The 17,241-nt window shown below is 46.5% G+C and overlaps 1 protein-coding gene across 4 annotated transcripts in view; it reads right to left on the bottom strand.

Annotated features, from left to right (window-relative positions):
• The window catches only part of LOC127442213 (astrotactin-1-like), a 481,722-nt gene that overhangs the window by 233,812 nt on the left and 230,669 nt on the right, over window positions 1-17,241 (bottom strand). For all 4 annotated transcript variants that reach the window (XM_051700073.1, XM_051700074.1, XM_051700076.1 and 1 more), the window contains one exon: window positions 4,703-4,869. In XM_051700073.1, coding sequence (XP_051556033.1) covers window positions 4,703-4,869 — 167 coding nt within the window. The remainder of the gene's footprint in view (window positions 1-4,702; window positions 4,870-17,241) is intronic.

The following is a 17,241-nucleotide window of genomic DNA, read 5'->3' as shown; positions in this document are numbered from 1 at the left end:
AATTGGTACAGCATGGCACTAGCAATACAAGTACATGGGTTCTATTCACAGGGAACACAAATAATGACAAAATTAATTCCTTAAATGCACAAAAGGTGCTTTGGATAAAAACAAAAACTTCTGACAAATGAAAACATGTCAATGTAGGAACTGGAACATACATCACCCATATATCTCTATCCGATAATGTGTATATTTCTTCAACACAAATCATCTAGGTTACTGCTGTAACCCCAGAATGTAGTGAAACTAGGGGTCACTTCTGGGAGCCCCAAACACCTCTGATGTTTGAGAAAAGGCCAATGAAAATTGGCGAGTGGAATTTGCATGCCATTCCCCCGGATATACGGGTATAAAACGAGCTGGTGTGCAACCACTCATTCAGGTTTATGTTGAGGAGCCGAGACAGAGTCCCGGCGATCACAGCGTTTAGTTCAGTGTTGTGGCAGGAGGGACACAATGTCTCATTCCCTCCATCAGGGAACAGGGGTTACAACAGTAACCTACATTTTCCCTATCTGTCACTCACTCGACGTTGTGTCGATGTAGTGACACTAGGGGTCCCTATACGAAATGCCACAACCAGCTGAACTGTGTTACGTGGATCGGCGGTGCAGGTGCAGGCAGGCCACTGTGTGCCAAGTAACAAGTGCACCGGCCCCATCGTAACCTTACCAATGCCCCGTGCACGTCGTATGGACCCTTGTCCCCCGAAAGTATAAAATGGGGGGTCAGACATGCCCACAATGGGAACAGGCCACACCAGCTGTCTCTGCATTTTCTCTTCTTTCTTCTCCCAGAGAAAGAACTCGCTTGATTCCAGCTGGGGCCAAACATATTTGCGTTTGGGTAGGTGTCCTTAGAAAAAGACACACCTGGTAGAGACAACACCCTGCCCGAAGGGGAGGTAATTGTGTGGAAATATGCCACATGGGCTTACCGATTCTTTATCGGCCGTATCACATGTGGAGGAAGTCCCCATGGTAGGTCCTACCCGGAGGGGACGGAGCTCTAAAAACACGGCGACTGGTGGCAGAGGGGACTCTGTCCAAGGGGAGACACGGGTCTACCGTCAGGGAGGCCGTACTGTGGAAGATTACATCATATGGGGTAACCAACATGGAACCAATGCATATGGAGCACCTATCCCAGTACAGGGGCTGACCTGAGCAGGGCATACTGACACAAGTACTGGGCCTGGCATCGAATTCCTCTGCCGAATATGCTTACCGCAGGTGCTGAGGGAGGAATCCAGGGTTCACTGATCCCGGGAACTCATGTGGATGAAAGAGCGCACATCTTCCCCTGGGGAAGGGGAAAGGCACTTGTGTGCCAGTGGTACACCTGGCCAGCTGCCCGCATCCTTACCTGTTTGTACCTACCAACACACGGGACGAAACTGGTTCAACCCGGAGATTATAAAATCTCGCAAAGGTATTGGGTATTGCCCAGCCCGCTGCTCTACAGATGTCTGTTAGAGAGGCGCCGTTGGCCAAGGTCCAGGAGGAGGCTACGCTCGTGGTAGAGTGCGCTCATAGTAGGGCACTACCAACAGGACCTGTTCCTCGTCCTCCCTGACCTTGCACATCATCTGTGCAAGTAGGCTCACTGGGGGAAACGCATATTTGCGCAGACCCCGGGGCCAGCTGTGTGCCAGTGCGTCCTTGCCGAGGGGGGCCTTGGTCAGGGAATACCACAGCGGGCAATGGGAGGATTCCCGGGAGGCAAACAGGTCTACCTGTGCCTCGCCGAATCGACTCCAAATCAGCCGGACCACCTGGGGGTGGAGCCTCCACTCTCCCCTGAGTGTCACCTGCCGTGACAGCACGTCCACTGTGCGATTGAGTTTGCCAGGGATGTGAGTGGCCCGCAGCTACTTGAGCCGCTACTGGCTCCAGAGGAGGAGATGGCGGGCAAGTTGCGACATGCACACGTAGGGCAGCGGTGTCTTCGCCACCTACTGAGAAGAAACGGGCGGGTGCCTGGCGAATTGAATCGCGTAGCCGAGTCGGATCGTCCTGGCCAGCCATCGCAACGGGTTGAAGAGCGTTAACCACACCTCCAAACTCTGGGCTAGGGGCACCGGGGGATGACCGCTGTTGACGTACCCGCAGAATGGGTCTCGTGGCAGAGCGGGGCGGGAAGTGCTACGGCGGGGGGCCTCGTGTTCCAATTTCACTGTATAGGGAGAGACGTTAAGGCACTTACCTTGCTCCGCGTACCCAACGTAGGACTGGTCAGAGGCTGAGCATCCTGGTAGCCAGCCACCACCGCCTGTGCGTGGGTGTGTCGTGGCAGGGTCCGTGGAGGCGGCAGCCTTCGTAACAACGACAGCCGAAGGCATCGAGTGTATGACCCAGAGAGTGAGGAAAGTGCTCTTTTTTGAAAATGTGGGTACCACAACCCTTCAGGCGTGTGGCGAACTCAAAAAAGGGAACCAAGGATTCTCCCTCTGGCCCTCCACCGGGGATGGAGTGGTCTGTCTACCACCTCCAAATGTGGCGTGAGTCTCCTCACCTCCGTGTCGTCCGTCTCAGGGGCACTTAGATGCCTTCTTAGGGTTCTTTGTCACGGACCGTGTGACAGGGGCATCAACTTCCGGCGGGGAGCTCTACGCCAGGGCCGAGCCGTTGGCTCAGGCTGCAGTGGAGCCGATGTTGCCACTGCAGGAGGATCGCCATGGCGACAGGCAGACGGGGTGTGCGATCTTGAACCACGCCAGGGCAAGATGTGCTGAATGGCCTCGGTCTGCTGCTTTACCGTCGAAAACTGCTGCGTGAAGTCTTTTTTTGGGGGGCTTTTTCACTGTTTTCATTGTTTATCATGAACAAATACACACCACTTTTTAAAACACCATTCATTCTGCTGTGGAAAAGTCATTTTAAATTTTTTTGGAATAAACTATCAGACTTCTTTGTTTTGCTTAAGCTAATTCCATAGCTAACATTTTATGTATCATAAATACACACATACAATTAAATACAATTTTCACAATTTTGTCTTGATTTTTTTAATGCAAACAATGACCTGACTAGAAAATATGCACATCAAAGCAATCTATTCACAAGTGATTTTTAGATTGATTTGTGTGTGTTTCTGTGTCCCAAATGACACACTATACACTATGTACTTACACTATACACTATGCACTCACAACTATTAATTTTTAAAGTGTAGTACTGTTCCAAATGGAAATAGATTTAGAAATTGTTAGCTGACGGATGTATTGTTCCAAACACATGCAATGAGTTGCCGTGTGATTTAGCGCAGTGGCCAAACTCAGTTCAACACTTGTATCTCAAATAATGTACTTATTCACACAGTGTTGGGTGATGGCAAGGCATTCAACACACATTTGTAAGGTGTCGTTTTCATAGAGGTTTCATTAGTTGTCGCATTCACTATTATACTACTGTATATGCAACAACATATTTTTCTAAATACTTCAAAAAGTTTATATATATGTAACATATTTTCCCAGATAACAGAGGAATTTTAGATTAATGTATGTACGTATGTATGTAGGTATATATATATATATATATTGTTTGTTTATTGTCACATATCAGATTTATGCATGGGAAGCCATATGAAATACCTTTTATCTTGCACTGTTTATAGGCATACTATACATTTTGTGTATGTTCATATTAACAGACTATTTATTATATCAAATCAAAGACTGATACATTTTATGCGTTTTATTATAGTCATTATTATTATTACTATTTGCATTGCTTAGAAAACAATCCCTACAGTAATACATCAATAAGCATGTTTCATGTATCTTTTATATGTTCGCATATGATATATTTATAGTCATATAGTTATAGCCTTTTTTGGATCAGTCTCAATCAACTACTCTGTAATAATGGCACGAAGGCAAGTAAGCTGTACCTTTAAGAAAGAGTGTTCACTAACAACCGTCTCACTTACAGATCATTTAATGAACAAATTTTAAGTTAATTTGGATTTGGACATGACAAAAATTGGTCATGTCCGAGTTGGTTAATCGTTTACTCTAAAAATAGTCTCTCCAGGTTCCATCAGCTCGTACCACTCATAGCAATCTTCAGAGATCCGCTGTAAGCATGAGAGGCGGACATTATCGCATTGATTAACTGACAGCATATTAAACGATTCAGAGCATAGTCGAGGCAATGTCTCAACTGACTTTTCACCTGTATTTTGCAGTGTGATTTGGGATGCACCTTGTGTGTTCTTCACACATAACATGCCTCATATTTCATCTAAAGCATGCACTTCAGTGACACTTGGTAAACAAGTACACTAACTTAAAAAAAAAAAAAAAAACTTTGTTAGTGTCAACATTTTGGTCATGGTTGAAATGACGCAAAAGTCATAATTTGTGTAGAAAATAATTTTCATAAAAACAAATATATACAAAATGTTAGTGTTTATTTCACTCTTAGTTTAGATTATCACAGTTATAAAAGTGTAATGATTAAGATTTAATTATTAATTAAAACTTTGTGTTGTACTTGAACTCAACCCCTGGGGCACTGAAGGGCTTGCAAATTCAAACATGCTGCTGGTTTAAAAATGTATGAGACAGTTATGTAAGAATATGTTCAAAATGTCTGACTTGTTGAGAAAGTCTTGTTAAAATGTACATATCTGGCTATCAAACAGCTATAAACTCTATATACAGTATGTGTGTGTAGAGCGAGAGTCTTCTCACCCGCAGAACATCTGGATGTTGTAGAGAGTGGGGTCCTCCTCCAAAGGTGCCAGCTGCTGAAGGCACAGCTGCTCACAGCCTCCATTAAAGCCGTCAGAACAGTCAACACCAATGTGGTGGTCATAGCAGCCTGTGCCGTCCTTCATTGGGCTCAAACCAGGAGGACACTAAGAGAAAAATAAATAAATACAAGTTCATAAAAATAAAATAATAATAATTCAAATAAAATCACTGATGAGTTTTAATCTTCTTTTAACCTGATTATGCTTATTTTATTGTGATGACAGAGGTGATATGTGCAATTTACCTGCATGCACTTCTGCTACTGGATTGTGTAATCAGACTTGTTTGTATAAAGCAACAAAACTGCAACATGTCAAGACTACTGGACCACAACTCTAACAGTTGCTGATGTTTGAAAACCTTTTAACCAACAAAACGTACATGCAAACTCTCCAAAAGTGTTACAACAAACAACCAGTAGTGGAACACACAAAATATATCCTTTATCAATAAGGCTTTAGGAGTACTCCTAAAGCCTAGTTAGGATAAGTTAAATCCATGCAAGGTTATCAGTGTTGGAGGTAACATGTTTCGAGTAATGCGCGTAACATAATTAGACAACACTCTCATAAGAGTACTTCATTAAAGTGACCTGCACCACCAATATGGCACCCTTGATCTGTTGCTTGCACCACCAAAACAACACCTTTGTACCTTTGTACCTACTATCTCTGTCTGGCATGGTCCCTTGCATTGACAATTGCAATTTTCCCCAAACTAGTAAAGCCAAGTGCACACAATGTTGTCTATCAGCTTTTGGCTTGAAAGGAGGGTTTGACAGGTTGATTCTTACATACGCCTTCACACCTTAACTTATAAGCTTCATATCCTCTTTCTTGTGTCAGGTGCCCATAGATTCAAGCAAAATGCTTACCTGCAGTAGTGTTAAAAAAAGGTTTTCTAGCATAAATAAATAAATTATTTCTAGGAAGCCACTTTTTGTAATGGGAAAGCAGCAGCAACAGTGAAATGCTTTATTATCATGGATAGAGGGACATTTCTACAAAAGAACAAACTGCTTTACAATTAGTCTTTCATCATTCAAAAATCATTACAAATGAGAAGTTGAAAGGGCATAATTTTTTATTATAATGGGCGTTGATTTCAGAACTAAGCAGCCTTTATAATAAAAATGCATGAAGAGAGAATAAAATTGCATAGTTCTTTTACTAAAGACACTAAAGACTCTTTCTTCTAACAAATAATTAAATTGCTAATACCTTTGTGGTATTGATACAAGGCCCTTAGGGAGAATAAAAGCATTAATAATTCCATCACAGCATGATTTACACTTCAGCTAACTTCCTTAAATTCTTCAGCTACAATTTGTGTGTAAAACACCATCTGACCACCATCTTTTCACTTGACCTCATTCGATTAGGAATCAAAGTCTAGATGTTGGTAATGCATCTTAGTAGCACATCATGTCCCTGGATGCATCCGTATTGATTTTGTCAGTTAGCTACAGCTGACAAGACAGCTGATTTATTACCAGCAATGCAGAGAGTGCAGGGCACCGAGTCTCTTAACTCATCTGTGGCAGATTCCTTAAATCACAATGCCCCAGTTTGATCAGCTGAACATAGGACGTTATAATTGGGAGGGGGAGGGTTGTTCAACAAAAAGCAAAATTTTCACATGATTCACCTGGTCTTACTCATTTGACAATATTTGGCAGTGCTTTAACATACATGTGCTGGACTGCTGAGGATCACAAAGCGGTTTGTCCATTCTGACCATGAAGGAAAATGTATTAGCATAAAGTCTGAATTACCTGATACAATTTCCTGCATTAATTCATTGAAATTGATGATCAAAACTTAAAGGAAAAGTTTGACCACAAATGAAGATTTTGATCAGATGTCTGGCAATATATACAGTTGAAGTCGTCCTGGTTACTTTCGTAACCTCCGTTCCCTGATGGAGGGAACGAGACGTTGTGTTGATGTAGTGACACTAGGGGTCACTCTTGGGACCCCCAAACACCTCTGCTTTTTTGAAAAAAGGCCAATGAGAATTGGTGAGTGGAATTTGCATGCCACTCCCCCAGACATACGGGTATAAAACGAGCTGGTAAGCAACCACTCATTCAGGTTTTGTGCTGAGGAGCCGAGACCAGGTCTCGGCCATTTCAGCGGGTTGTCCAGTGTTGTGGCAAGAGGGACACAACGTCTCGTTCCCTCCATCAGGGAATGGAGGTTATGCAAGTAACCAGGACGTTCCCTATCTGTCACTCACTCGACGTTGTGTCGATGTAGTGACACTAGGGGTCCCTATACAAAATGCCACAACTAGCTGAACTGTGTTGCATGAACTGGCGGTGTGTGATGGGCAGAATGCTGTGTGCCTCATAGCCAGTGCACCAGGCCATCATGTAACCTCCCCCAACGCTCTTATGAGCGTTGAACGGTCCATCAGGAACAAGTCGACTGCCCAACTATAGGGACAGGCTAGCCCAGCCGAGGCCTCTTTTCCGTCTCTTTTCTCCCCAAAAAGAGTGGAATTTGTTAACTGACTTGGAGCCATAAGTGTCTGCATCGGGGGGTGTCTCTCCCAAGGGGAAGACACCGCGGAGACCACACCCCACCCAAAAAGAGGGGAGGAATTTTGAGTGGAATACATCACATGGTCTTACCGAGTCTTGTCGGAAGTATGTCATGTGGAGAGGTTCCATGGTAGGTCCTACCTGAAGGGGGAGAAGTTTCTACAGAGCATGGCGACCGGGGGCAGAGGGGCCTCTGCCCAAGTAAGATGCAGTTTGCCGTCAGGGAAACAATTTTGCGGTAGATATCACATGGGGTCGCCTTCGGGGATCCAGCACATGTGGAGCACCTACCTCAGTACAGGGGCTCATTAGCGCATGTAATGTGCCTGTCAGCGAGTTTCTCCGCAAACTCAGCTGCCAGAGGGCTAAGGAGGAAAGACATCCAGGGATCACAGTCTTTGAACACCACTGGGAGTCAAGAGCGCACATCTTCACCTCAAGGGAGGGGAAAGGCGCTATGCGCAAGCGGTACACCCAGCCAGTTGGCCAGGGCCCAGGGCCCAGGAGGCCGCCACACTCCTGGTGGAGTGGGCTCGTAACCTCGCAGGGGGTGGCACGTCCTGAGCCTGATACTATGCCATCATGATGGCATCGATGACCCAGTGGGCGATCCTCTGTTTGGAGACAGCGCTTCCTTTCCGCTGTCCACCAAAGCAAACAAAGAGCTGCTCGGAGCTTCTAAGGCTCTGCGTGCAATCCAAATAGATGCGTAAAGCTCACACCGGACACAGAAATGCCAAGGCTGAGTCTGCTTCCTCCTGGGGCAGTGCTTGCAGGTTTACCACCTGACCCCTAAAAGGAGTCATGGGAACCTTGGGCACAAAGCCCGGTTGGGGTCTCGGGATCACAATAGAGTAACCCGGACCAAACTCCAGGCATGATTCGCTGACAGAGAACACCTGCAGGTCCCTACCCTTTTGATGGAAGTGAGTGGATTCAGGAGGGCAGTCTTCAAAGAGAGTGCCTTAAGCTCAGCTGACTCCAAGGGCTCAAAGGAAGCTCCCTGTAGACCCCAAAGGACCACGGATAGGTCCCATGAGGGGACAAGGCATGGTCTGGAGGGATTCAACCTCCTAGCGCCTCTCAGGAACCTGATGATCAAGTCGTGCTTCCCCAAATACTTACCATCTACTGCATCATGATGCGCCGAAATAGCGGCTACATACACCTTCAGGGTGGAGGGGGACAGCTGCCCCTCAAGCCTCTCCTGCAGGAAGGAAAGCACTGATCCGACTGTGCATCTCTGGGGGTCTCCGCGTTGGGAAGAACATCACTTAGTGAACAGACACCACTTCAAGGCATACAAGTGCCTCGTAGAGGGAGCCCTAGCCTGAGTGATCATGTCTACCACTGCGGGTGGTAGGCCACTTAGGTCTTCCACGTCCCATCCAGGGGCCAGACGTGGAGATTCCAGAGGTCTGGTCGCGGGTGCCAGATGGTGCCCCGTCCCTGAGAAAGAAGGTCCTTCCTCAGGGGAATTCGCCAGGGCGGAGCTGTTGCGAGGAGCGTGAGATCTGAGAACCACGTCTGGGTGGGCCAGTAGGGTGCTACTAGGATGATCTGCTCCTCGTCCTCCCTGACCTTGCACAGGGTCTGTGCAAGTAGGCTCACTGAGGGAAACGTGTATTTGCGTAGTCCAGGGGGCCAGCTGTGTGCCAGCGCATCTATACCGAGGGGTGCCTCGGTCAGGGCGTACCAAAGCGGGCAGTGGGAGGATTCTCGGGAAGCGAACAGGTTTACCTGTGCTCGACCGAATTGACTCCAAATCAGCTGGACCACCTGAGAGTGGAGTCTCCACTCTCCCCTGAGGGTAACCTGATGTGACAGCACGTCTGCTGCGGTGTTGAGGTCGCCTGGGATGTGAGTGGCTCGTAGCAACTTGAGGCGCTGCTGACTCCAGAGGAGGAGATGGCGGGCGAGTTGTGACATGCAATAGGAGCGTAGACCGCCTTGGCCATGACGCACCTGGAGACCTGCTTTAGGGGAACCCCTGCCCGTAGAAATGCAAGGGTGGTCCAAGGGCTGAAGAGGCGGTGACAGATCGGTGTGATGGCCACATGATGTGTCCCACGGCACCATGCCATCTCGGGACTCAAGTCTGAAGCCAGTGCTGAAGCAGTCTCATATGCATCAACCCGAACGGGGTGGCCACCGCTGAGGATGCCATATGCCAAAGGAGCCTCTGAAAAAGTTTCAGTGGAACCGCTACTCTCTGTCTGAACGCCTTCAGACAGTTCAGCACTGACTGTGCGTGCTCGTTTGTGAGACGTGCTGTCATCGAGACTGAGTCCAACTCCAGACCAAGAAAAGAGATGCTCTGAACCGGGGAGAGCTTGCTCTTTTCCCAGTTGACCTGAAGTCCCAGTCGGCTGAGGTGCTGGAGCACGAGGTCCCTGTGTGCGCACAGCAACTCTCGAGAGTGAGCTAGGATTAGCCAGTCGTCGAGATGCGGACGCCCACTTCCCTTAGCGGGGCAAGGCAGCCTCTGCGACCTTCGTGAAGACGCGAGGGGACAGGGACAGGCCGAAGGGGAGGACCTTGTACTGGTACACCTGGCCTTCGAAGGCAAACTGCAGGAAGGGTCTGTGTCGAGGTAAGACCGAGACGTGAAAGTACGCGCCCTTCAGTTCTACCACCGCAAACCAATCTTGATGCCGGACGCTTGATAGAATGCGTTTTTGCATCAGCATCTTGAACGGGAATCTGTGCAAAGCCCGGTTCAGTACTCGCAGGTCCAGGATTGGTCGCAACCCACCGCCTTTCTTCGGTACGATGATGTAAGGGCTGTAGAACCCTTTCTTCATCTCGGCCGGAAGGACAGGCTCTATCACGCCCTTGCGCAGAAGGGTAGTGATCTCCGTACGCAAGGTAGTGGCGTTCTCACCCTAACCCCTCGGTAGGTGAAGCGGACACCGCTGAACCTGGGCGGGCACCTGGCGAACTGAATCACTTAGCCGAGTCAGACAGTCCGGGTCAGCCACCGCGACGTGTTGGAAAGCGCGAGCCACGCGTCCAAACACCGGGTGAGGGGGACCAAGGGAATGATCACATCGGACGTACCGGCGGGTGGGGCCTCGCGGCGGGGCAGAGCTCGAGGTGCCATATCGAGGGGATTCGAGCCCCATGGCTGTGCTGAGTCCAGGGACATCAAAGCACTTACCTGGCTCCTGCTGCCCACCATAACATTGGCTGAGGAGGGGGGAGGAGGAGTCTTGTCCCCGTAGTCCACCGGACCCAATCCCGTGTGGGCGTGTTTGTGCCACAGCTGGGCACACAGGGGCAGGGGGACCGCCGCTGGGGTGCCATACCTGCAAAGGTTGGCCAAGAAGGGGGGAGGAGGAGTCTTGTCCCCGTAGTCCACCAGACCCAATCCCGTGTGGGCATGTTTGTGCCACAGCTGGGCGCACAGGGGCAGGGGGAACCGCTGCTGGGGTGCCATACCTGCAAAGGACAGTGGTTGGTGGTTGTGATGACGGCTGTGCACACCAAACATGTGACCCAGGGTACAATAAAACCGCTCTTTTGTTGAATTTTTGGGTACCGAAGCCTCTTGGATATGCGGCGAAATTAAATAAAAATTTTTAACAAAAGATTCTCCTCCCGGCCCTCCACCGGGGGATGGAGTGGTCTGCTCACCAGCTCCGGGCCACAGGGGTGGGCTGCGGCGGAGCCGGTGTTGTTGTTGCAGGAGGACGCCCTTGGTGACAAGCAGACGGGGTGCGGGGTCTTGAGCCGCACCATGGGAGGATGTGCTGTATGGCCTCCGTCTGCTGCTTCACCACCGAGAACTGCTGGGCAAAGTCCTTGACGGTGTCGCCGAATAGGCCAACCTGGGAGATGGGGGGTGTCAAGGAACCGTGCCTTGTCAGCCTCACGCATCTCAACCAAGTTGAGACAAAGTTGGCACTCCTGGATCACCAGGGTGGACATCGCCTGCCCGAGAGACCATGCCGTGACCTTCGTCGCCAGGAGAGCGAGGTCGGTTGCTGAGCACAGTTCCTGTATCAATCCTGGGTCAAAACTACCCTTGTGCAGTTCTTTTAGCGCCTTGGCTTGGTGTACTTGCAGGAGAGCCATGGCGTGCAGGGCGGAGGCAGCTTGTCCAGAGGCACCATAGGCTCTAGCTGTCAGGGACGACGTAACCTACAGGCCCTGGATGTGAGTTTTGGGCACTCACACCAGGTGGCGGCACTCTGCGGATAGAAGTGCACCACGCCCCAAGCCCAGGAACCAATCGTCGAGCCGCGAGGGTTCAGGGGAGAGCAGAGGGTTCCACTCTAGCCTGACGCTCGCGGCCGCCCGGGAAAGCATGTCCGTCATTTCCGCGTCGGCCTGGGACTGGGCGACCATTCCCGAAGGAGGAAGCCCAGTCGAAGCCTCTGCGTCCGACTGGACGAGCCCGCTCTCCGATGCTGTGCTCGATAACTTGTCTTCTTCCCGGGCTCTGAACGAGATGTCGAACTCGCCCTGAGACAAGCCGGCAATCTCGTCCGAGCGCCCAACCGGAGCAAGCGAGCGTGCTGGGGAATAGGAGGTCCATGGGGGGATACCCAGCGGAGGTGGTTTGGGGCTCCCAAGAGTGACCCCTAGTGTCACTACATCGACACATCATCGAGTGAGTGACAGATAGGGAACAGAAGTTTACATACAACATAGCCAAATACATTTAAACTCAGTTTTTTACAACTCCGGACATTTAATCATAGAAAACATTCCCTGACTTAGGTCAGTTAGGATCACTACTTTATTTTAAGAATGTAAAATGTCAGAATAATAGAAGAGAGAATTAATTATTTCAGCTTTTATTTATTTCATCACATTCCCAGTGGGTCAGAAGTTTATACACACTTTGTTAGTATTTGGTAGCATTGCCTTTAAATTGTTTAACTTGGGTCAAATGTTTTGATGTAGCCTTCCACAATCTTACAATAATTTGCTGGAATTTTGGCCCATTCCTCCAGACAGAACTGTTGTAACTGAGTCAGGTTTGTAGGCCTCCTTGCTTGCACATGCTTTTTCAGTTCTGCCCACAAATTTTCTATCGGATTGAGGTTAGGGCTTTGTAATGGCCACTCCAATACCTTGACTTTGTTGTCATTAAGCCATTTTACCACAATTTTGGAGGTATGCTTGGGGTCTTTGTCCATTTGGAAAACCCATTTGCGACCAAGCTTTAACTTCCTGGCTGATGTCTTGAGATGTTGCTTCAATGTATCCACATAATTTTCCTTCCTCATGATGCCATATATTTTGTGAAGTGCACCAGTCCCTCCTGCAGCAAAGCACCTCCACAACATGATGCTGCCACCCCCATGCTTCATGGTTGGGATAGTGTTCTTTGGCTTGCAAGCCACACCCTTTTTCCTCCAAACATAACGATGGTCATTATGGCCAAACAGTTCTATTTTTGTTTCATCAGACCAGAGGTCATTTCTACAAAAAGTAAGATCTTTGTACCAATGTGTGCTTGCAAACTATAGTCTTCCTTGCTGAGCAGCCTTTCAGGTTATGTCGATATAGGACTTGTTTTACTGTGGATAAAGATATTTGTCTACCTGTTTCCTCCAGCATCTTCACAAGGTCCTTTGCTGTTGTTCTGGGATTGATTTGCACTTCTCGCACCAAACTACGTTCATCTCTAGGAGACAGAATGCGTCTCCTTCCTGAGCGGGATGATGGCTGTGTGGTCCCATGGTGTTTATACTTTCATACTATTGTTTGTACAGATGAACATGGTACCTTCAGCCATTTGGAAATTGCTCCCAAGGATGAACAAGACTTGTGGAGGTCCACAATTTGTTTTCTGAGGTCTTGGCTGATTTCTTTTGATTTTCCCATGATGTCAAGCAAAGAGGCACTGAGTTTGAAGGTAGGCCTTTAAATACATCCACAGGTACACCTCCAATTCAGTACACATCCTATCAGAAGCTAACTGGCTAATTGCCTAAAGGCTTGACATCATTTTCTGGAATTTTCCAAGCTGCTTAAAAGCACATTTAACTTAGTGTATGTAAACTTCTGACCCACTGGAATTGTGATATAGTCAATTAAAAGTGAAACAATCTTCTGTAAACAATTGTTGGAAAAATTACTAGTGTCATGCACAAAGTAGATGTCCTAAAAGACTTGCCAAAACTATAGTTTGCTAATATGAAATCTGTAGAGTGGTTAAAAATTAGTTTTAATATTTTCAACCTAAGTGTATGTAAACTGCTGACTTCAACTGTGTGTGTGTATGTGTGTGTGTGTGTGTGTGTGTGTATATATATATATATATATATATATATATATATATATATATATATATATATATATACTGTATATTTAAACAATATCGCAAGAGTGCAATATGGCCCTACATCAGCACTGATGTGATTCGGCCGCAGGCATGAGGCTGTAGGTTATCACATCAGTGATGATTTAGGGCCATATAGCACAATTGCGAGTGTGATATTTTTATATACAACAGTTCAATGAACAAGTAAATTTAAAATAAAATAGGAAAAACTGATTACGGTCATAAAAATGCATTTGTGCATGGGACTACTTTCTTACGAGATAGATCAGAATCTGTCATTGCTGGTTCAAACCAAATGATGCGTCCAAGCCTTCGTTAATAATTCAAAAATGTCACTTTAGAAAAAGTATCATGACTTGGGCTCTTTCTAAAAAGTTATTGGAGAAACAAGGGTGTGTGTGTGTGTGTGTGTGAGAGAGAGAGAGAGAGAGAGAGAGAGAGAGAGAGAGAGAGAGAGAGAGAGAGAGCGAGAGAGATGGAGCGTGTGCCATCACCTGTTGCCACTCCTAAGCAAAGATGCTCTAGTGTGTTAGTCAGCTTTCTGAAGATAATGTAATTTTGGTCAAATGCATCTTATTTTCTCTGTGGAAAAATAGCCATCCAAGCGGGGGTATTTTTCCTTATTTCGCAGTAGCTGGTGCACAAGAGTCATTCACTATAGAAACTGCAATCTCCTCCGCCATTTTGAACAGCATGAGCCTTAATGCTGAAGTTGTTAGTTTAAAGCTATTTCCTAGCTTTAGTAGTGTTGTTGTAATCCAAGCGATCATGAAGTGCACTGCTGATGAATGAAAACACTGACTGACGCTGACTCACGTTACATCACCTGGCTCATATTACACACACAAATGGCCTTTTTCCGCCACTTGCTGGCTAAAATATGTAGTGTCACAAAATTAAAGGTAAGGAGACACATATAACTATTAACACATATGCACTGCTCTCACACTTCAATTTAGAACAGTACGAACACAAGCGGAGTGATATACACAGTGAAGCGTCAGAGTGCTGATGGTGTGCGACCATCAGTACTCATGGAATGTCTCTCGTCCAATCAGATTCAAGGACCAGAACTAACTATTGTGTATATAATGTATATATATATATATATATATATATATAAGGAATAATTGATGACAGACTGTTGAATTGTTTAAAAATAATGCACACCTGAGGTGGTAATGCGGTCACGATGCGCGGCAACGTTGCACCTCAGGTGTGCATTATTTTTAAACAATTTAACGGGCCTGAGTCAATTATTCCGTTTATATTACAGTTAACACATTTTAAGACATCGTTCAGGGTTTTATCTCAAGACATTTTCTGGTTTTCGTCCCTAAAACATTGTTATGAGAGGAACTACTTTCTTCCGCCACAGATTCAGCGTCTTGCTTTAATATAGTCTGAGCCTTCATTGCTAATTCAAAAATATCATGTTAGAACTAGCAACGGAGGCTTGCCCTGCTTTACTCGAGGATGTACTGGAGTAACATGTTAGTGCATTTGTGCATATGTGAGTTTGTATTTGAGGTATCGAAACACAGAAAATCAGAAAATGAGATATCTCACTTCTGGGATTAACTTTTTTCTCATCAGAAGTAACATTGTTTCAAAATCGCTAAGATGCATGTCGCCATATTCCCATTGTAAAACTTAATAACTTTTTTCCATCCCCACTGAGATGCAGGAGTGCGCTGACATGATGACTTAAGCCTTCGTTGCTAATTCGAAAATGTCACGTTAGAATTAGCAACGGAGGATGCGCTGCTTTTCGGCATAGGAGTAAAACGGTATTGTGTGTGTGAGAGTGTGTGTGTGCGCGAGAGTGTGTGTGTGCGAGCATATGTGTGTGCTCGAGCGTGTGTGTGTGTGCGCGAGCGTGTGTATGTGCGCGAACATATGTGTGTGTGTGTGCGAGCGTATGTGTGTGTGTGAGTGCGAGCGCATGTGTGTGTGTGCAAGCGTATGTGTGTGTGAGCGTGTGTGTGCGCGCATGTGCATATGTGTGTGTGAGAGCTTGTGTAAGTGCGGGGGAGACGAGGGAGCACAAGGGCTCTTTTGAACTGAAATTGAAATAAATGTAGGATATTTTAGACACTGTTTTGACGTTCTTCACCGATTTACTTTAACCAGTGTCTTTGTTTTAATTGGTTATTTTGTTGTGGTAGCCTGTAGGGCTCTTTGAAATAACTTAAATAATTTGGCGAAGTGATATAGAACCGTTATGCGGTCAAGACCTGGAACTTCTTCATAGACGTACGTTTCCATGAAAAATAATTGCACACCTCAGAACGTCCGTCAACCAATCATAATCAAGCATTCAACAGACCTGTGGAATATATATATATATATATATATATATATATATATATATATATATATATATATATATACAGTATATAAATCATACATCATGATGGCGCCGTGGATGGCCGCCTCGATGTGGAGTGCTCCTATTGTTTTGTTGTTTTTGTTTGTTTGTCCTGTGTTTAGTAATCTTTTCCAGTCAGTTTTACCAGAGACGAACTGCTGAACATTCAACAGCTTATACCAGACAGTCTTTTCCCGGTTTTTGAATATTTTGCTGGACATTTTAGTTGGAGGCGTGGCTTTGTTGTTCAGGAGACGCAGGCGAGGGAGACGAGCAGGCACGCTGGTCAAACTCCGTCAGCGTGGCTTTCGAACAGTGCTGCCGAGCATTCATCTTGCGAATCTCTGCTCTCTTCCTAACAAAACGGACGAACTACATCTCCTCACCCACACAAACAAACCTGGCTGAGTTAAGCCATTCCGGACAGCGCATTACATCTGCTGGGCTTTCAGCTGTTCAGAGCAGATCACATCACGGAGTTAACGGGGAAAATGAGAGGCGGTGGAACATGCTTTTACATCAATGAAAGTTGGTGTACAGATGTAACAACATTAAAGAGGATGTGCTGTCCTAATTTGGAAGCGCTATTTATTAACTGTAAGCCTTTCTACTCGCCGCAGGGGTTTTCCTCGTTTATTCTGGTGAGTGTGTATATCACGCCATACGTGTGCAACAGCTGGCTGATCAAATCACAGACACGGAACAACAATACCTGGACTCAGTTATTATTATTCTTGGGGATTTTAACAAAGGAAATCTCACACGTGAACTGCCCAAATACAAACAGCACATTACATGCCCCACCAGAGACAGGAACATACTAGATCATTGCTACAAAACAATAAACGATGCATATCGCTCTGTCCCTAGAGCAGCTTTGGGACTCTCTGATCACTGTCTGGTTCATCTTCTTCCAACTTACTGGCAGAAATTAAAATCAATCAAGCCAGTAGTAAGGACTGTAAAGAGATGGACCAATGAAGCAGAGCAGGAACTACAAGCCTGCTTCGATTGCACATATTGGAGTGTTTTTGAGGCTGCAGCCACAGCCCTGGACAAGCTCACAAATACTGTTACATCATATATCAGTTTCTGTGAGGATATGTGCACTGCAACTAGGACTTATTTAAAGTTCAACAACGACAAACCGTGGTTTATAGCTGAGCTCAGGCAGCTTCGTCAGGCCAAAGAGGATGCTTACAGAGGTGGGGATAAAGTCTTGTACAATCAGGCCAGGAACACACTGAACAAGGAAATCAGAG

This window comes from Myxocyprinus asiaticus, chromosome 6 (genome assembly GCF_019703515.2).
Source record: "Myxocyprinus asiaticus isolate MX2 ecotype Aquarium Trade chromosome 6, UBuf_Myxa_2, whole genome shotgun sequence".
Classification (NCBI taxonomy): Eukaryota; Metazoa; Chordata; class Actinopteri; order Cypriniformes; family Catostomidae; genus Myxocyprinus; species Myxocyprinus asiaticus.
This window is presented reverse-complemented; position numbering and strand designations above follow the sequence as displayed.